Genomic DNA, 4,971 nt, shown 5'->3' with positions numbered 1-4,971 from the left:
GGCCCTCCGCCCGGCCCCTCCCATCATGACTCCCGGTCCCCTCTCTGCCAGCAGCCCTGCTCCCACTGCTGCCGGTTCCACATGCTGACGGCGCCAGCCCCACTCATACCCACTGCTGGCACTCGGCGGCACCAGTCCCGATCGCTTGGTGCCATCAGTGGGTGCAAGTGGTGGCTGCTGGCCCCAACCACCCCTCAGGGCTTCTCCACCGACCGGTGCCCAGTGCTGGCTGCGGCTGTGAGTGGGGCCGGCACCAGTAGCAGGTGTGAGTGCCAGGTGGGATTGTGGCATGCGGGGGAGCAAAGAATTTTCAATAACCACCAGAGGCTTGCCCCGATGACAGTGACTGGTGCCCCGCCTTGGTCTGGCGCCTCCACTCACCTGCTCCACCATCCCACTGCAGCTAACACCCGCCATGTTCCGTGCACACCCCCCTGGTGGTCAGCGCATGTAATAGTGACCGGTTGTCCAGTTGTTCTGGTTGTTCCGCCATTCGGTCTATTTGCATATTAGCCTTTTATTATATAGGATATTTAAATGCCATTTAACAAAGAAAAATCAACCAAAAAAATGAGTTCGCATGTCACCTCTGACACACGTGTCATAGGTTCGCCATCACTGGGCTAGGGAGTAGTGAATTCTGAAGGTCATCTTTGCAGAGAGACAGTGCAATGGGGCATACTGGAACACAGCTAAATCTGAGCCCAACTCGGTAACTAATATTCCCTCTGTTGGGGTGCTCCCAGGTTCTTCAGCTTCTTGGGGATGATCTTGTTGGTTTATTTTTTTAATATATAATTTTTATACCATATGATTCTTTAAATTTTTTTTATTTTTATGATTTCAAAGAGGAAGGGAGAGGGAGAGAGAAACATCAATGATGAGAGAGATCATTGATCGGCTGCCTCCTGCACACCCCAAACTGGGATGGAGCCCCCATCCTGGGCATGTGCCTGACCGGGAATTGAACCGTGACCTCCCGGTTCATAGGCTGATGCTCAACCACTGAGCCACGCCAGCCGGGCAGGAAGTACTTTGTTTAGGCTTCTGCCCTGAGGGTGTCAGACGTGCCTTTGGAGCAGTCCAGGGAGTGAGAGCAGCCTGAGTGTCAGGGCGGGAGTCGGGGAGGCGGAAGGAGGTGTTCGCAGCCCAGGAGGGGGTCACGCTTGCCCACACGTCCTGTGAGCCCGCACGGCTGAGGTAAACTGAGGCAGGCCAGCAGCCTTAGAGCCGTGGCAGCGTGCCGTTGTGGTGTGGCTGCAGTAACGTGATGGGTCCCTGAGACCAAGGCCGGTGGAAGGTCGGGCATCGGGCCGGCACTCAGTCCCTGCCGAGCTGCATGCCGCCTCGGGGGTGGGAGCCTCGGGGAGGGAGCCCCGGTCTGCCATCTGGGATCCTGGAGGAGCCTGTGCTGTGAGGTGGGAAGGGTGGGGGCAGCCCAGGCTCGGGCTGGGGGCAGTTTCTTTGCGCTTTAAGGCGTGTTTTCCTCCCGTGGAGATTTGGATGGAGACTGGCCCATGTGACGGGGAGAGGAGATGAGCCAGGTGCTCGGGCTCAGGCCTGAGAACTCCGGACGCCGCTCCCGCTGAGGTTCTGTGTCTCCACCCCTTGGGGAGCGTGGACCCCCGGGCCCCCTGCCCTGAGGCCGGCGCTGGAGGACGTGGGATTGCACTCCGCTTCCTAAGCTAATTTCCACGGCCGATAAGAGAGCTGATTCTCCCGATCACGCGCACTCTGAGTGCATCAGCCCGATGGGCGTAAGTGTGAGTCTCCTTAGCGGCTGCATCATCATCATTATTATTATTATGCCTGGCTCCCCTGGCCCTCCACCCCTTGGGGAGCGTGGGACCCCCAGACCCCCTGCCCTGAGGCCGGCGCTGGGGGACGTGGGATTGCATTCCGCTTCCTCAGCTAATTTCCACGGCCGATAAGAGAGCTGATTCTCCCGATCACGCGCACTCTGAGTGCATCAGCCTGATGGGCGTAAGTGTGAGTCTCCTAGCGGCTGCGTGGTCACTGAGTGGGGACCTGCGGGCGTGGCTGGAGGAACGTGATGGGTGACGGTGCCTGGCTCCCCTGGCCCTCCACCCCTTGGGGAGCGTGGGACCCCCAGACCCCCTGCCCTGAGGCCGGCGCTGGGGGACGTGGGATTGCATTCCGCTTCCTCAGCTAATTTCCACGGCCGATAAGAGAGCTGATTCTCCCGATCACGCGCACTCTGAGTGCATCAGCCTGATGGGCGTAAGTGTGAGTCTCCTAGCGGCTGCATCATTATTATTATTATTATTATTATTATTAATCATTATCATTAAAGGCGTTTATATCCTCTTCCAGCCGCCCACCCACTCCATTGTTGTTAAATGTGGCCTCAGCTGTCGGTTAGAAATGATGCCCCGGTTAAATACCCTATTTCCCCAGGAGCTTCCATCAGGCGGGGTGGGCCTTTCCATCCGCTGGGGCCCCGGGTTGGTTTGGGCTCCGGGGGCTTTGTCTCGGCAGGCGTGTGAGTGTCTGGGACGTGAGGAGGAGGGAAGGTGGGGGCCTTGGGGTCTCGCCGTCCTAACCGTCATGTTCGTCACGAGTAGGAAGCCGACGGGAAACCCACGCCCGCCCTCCGTAACTGCCCTCTTTCGTCTTCTTTTCAGTCTTCAAAACGGCCGTGGTCCTCGTGTACAAGGACGGCTCCAAGCAGAAGAGGAAACTCGTAAGAGACGCCTGCTCCCCCGCAGCTGTGGGCTCCTCCGTGCGAGAGGGGTTCTGCCCTTGGCCCGGCGGGAGCCTCCTAGGACTCGCTGCTTTTCCCTCTTTCTTTTTGTTTAATGTTGCTAAGGACTCAGGGCAGTGCCCGCCTGCCGTGATCCGAGTCTCCCACACTGTCCCCTCCCTGTCCCCCTGTCCCCCTGTCCCTCTGTTCCTGTTGGGGCCCTTCCTCCTCTGTGCTGGGTCCCCGGTTCCCGGGCTTGGCTGGCAGAGTTGTTTGTGCCCCTCGCTCTCTGCGGTGGGTGCCAGGGGGTCAGGGTCTGGAGAGGGGGGTCCAGTCCAGTCTGGAGCCGGTCCTCACGCGCTGCCCCTCCCTCCTGCAGGTCGGATCCCACAGGCTCTCCATCTACGAGGAGTGGGACCCCTTCCGGTTTCGGCACATGATCCCCACGGAGGCACTGCAGGTCCGCGCCCTGGCCAGTGCAGGTAGATACCGTGGATGGTTGGGGTCCCAGGTGCTGCGTGCACGCCCCCCGTCTCTCCACAGCCTCTGATTTCCCGGAGCTGGCAGCTCTGCCTGGGCCCCACCCGGGGCGTAATTGGAGGCAGTGGCTCTCCTGGGCACATCCTCGAAGGAGCTCCTTGGGGGTCGGTGGAAGCTCTCAGGTTACCCCTATGGTAGAGAGGCTGGGGAGTGGCCTCCGCAGGGGCACGGGGACCCGGGTTTCTGTGTCAGCGTCCGACGTGAGCGCGGAGTTCTCAGCGTCCGGTGGGTGGCCCTCGCCCTCTCCCTGTTTGTACCTGTTGTCACGTCCATGAGCCATACAATTGCTCCGATCCTCAAACCACCCCCTTGTCCGATAGTTGGTAAACTTTATTGACCCCCAAACTGAGCTGGAGGCAGCTTCCTTCCCGGGGGCTGAGCGCGGGCCGCGGGAACACTCGCTCTCAACACAGGGTCGGGCACAGGCGTTTGGGATGGTGGTTTGCCTTAGAAGGTTCTCTGGAGCCTTCCGGTTCACAGGTTTACCTTCCTGCCTTTGTACTATTTGATTGTAAAACTGATTTATGCTTGAATTTGCGGGAGCCTGTGCGCAGCAGGTCTGCAGGCAGCTGTAATAATGTTCCCGCTCTGGGCCCCCATCCTGGCTCTAACGTGTCAGTCTAGGTTGTGAATTACCGGCTGTAGGTTTCCTTGTGCCAGATGAATGGGAGGCCTGTGGTTATGGCCAACGGCAGGTCTCGGCCAGGGGTTCTGCCGTCATGAGGACTAAATGCATCCAGACTCCCTTTTGAGGACAAAGCCGTTCTTGTGATTGGACATTCCATTCTCACCCTTTTTCTCATTCCATCAAGTTTGAAACCATCAAGATAAAAGCTTTTTTCTTTTTTTTTTAATGTTTTAATTGTTTTCAGAGAGGGGAAGGCAGAGGAGAGAGAGAGAAACATCAGTTGGCTGCCTCCTGCACGTCGACTGGGATGATCGAACCCAGGACTGATGAATGGGAGGCCTGTGGTTATGGCCAACGGCAGGTCTCGGCCAGGGGTTCTGCCGTCATGAGGACTAAATGCATCCAGACTCCCTTTTGAGGACAAAGCCGTTCTTGTGATTGGACATTCCATTCTCACCCTTTTTCTCATTCCATCAAGTTTGAAACCATCAAGATAAAAGCTTTTTTCTTTTTTTTTAATGTTTTAATTGTTTTCAGAGAGGGGAAGGCAGAGGAGAGAGAGAGAAACATCAGTTGGCTGCCTCCTGCACGTCCCCGACTGGGATCGAACCCAGGACTCTGGTGCAGGGGTTTCTCTCAGCCGCTGAGCCACGCCAGCCGGGCACAGCTGTTTTTATTGAACGGAGCTATGAAGACCAGCCACATGCCCCGCGCTGTGAAACACAGGCCAGTGGGTGTGAGCGTGAGAACGTGGGAAGCCTGGACTTGTCTGGCTGGGGAGAGCCTGTGAGACGCCCGGCGAATGCGTCCGGGTTGGGGCTGAAGACTCCGCCCGGAGAGGGCTTGGGACCCGGTTCTGAGCCACGGCTCGAGGATGACCCCTCCCGGGCGCAGTCCCGGCGTTTGTCATGAATTGTTCCCCCACAGACACTTTATCGGGGACGTCAGGTGGTACAGCATTGCAGGCTTAGACCATAATAAACACAGTAATGTGGTGTGACAGGCCGAGAAATCACCTGAGAGAGCTGCCCCACCTTCTCAGCACACTGTGCCTCAAGCGGAGTGGGCGCCGTGAGGGCCCGAGAGAAAGGAGCCTCAT

The 4,971-nt window shown here is 58.0% G+C and overlaps 1 protein-coding gene across 1 annotated transcript in view; it reads left to right on the top strand.

Moving 5' to 3' along the window:
• Nucleotides 1-4,971, top strand: part of TIAM1 (T-cell lymphoma invasion and metastasis 1) — a 92,589-nt gene that overhangs the window by 80,737 nt on the left and 6,881 nt on the right. Inside the window, exons 20-21 of the mRNA XM_014535194.1 lie at nt 2,646-2,704; nt 3,084-3,186. Coding sequence (XP_014390680.1) covers nt 2,646-2,704; nt 3,084-3,186 — 162 coding nt within the window. The remainder of the gene's footprint in view (nt 1-2,645; nt 2,705-3,083; nt 3,187-4,971) is intronic.

Source organism: Myotis brandtii, unplaced genomic scaffold (genome assembly GCF_000412655.1).
Source record: "Myotis brandtii unplaced genomic scaffold, ASM41265v1 scaffold139, whole genome shotgun sequence".
NCBI classification, from domain to species: Eukaryota; Metazoa; Chordata; class Mammalia; order Chiroptera; family Vespertilionidae; genus Myotis; species Myotis brandtii.
Note: the sequence above shows the minus strand (reverse complement) of the source record. Positions and strands in the feature narration are given on the sequence as shown.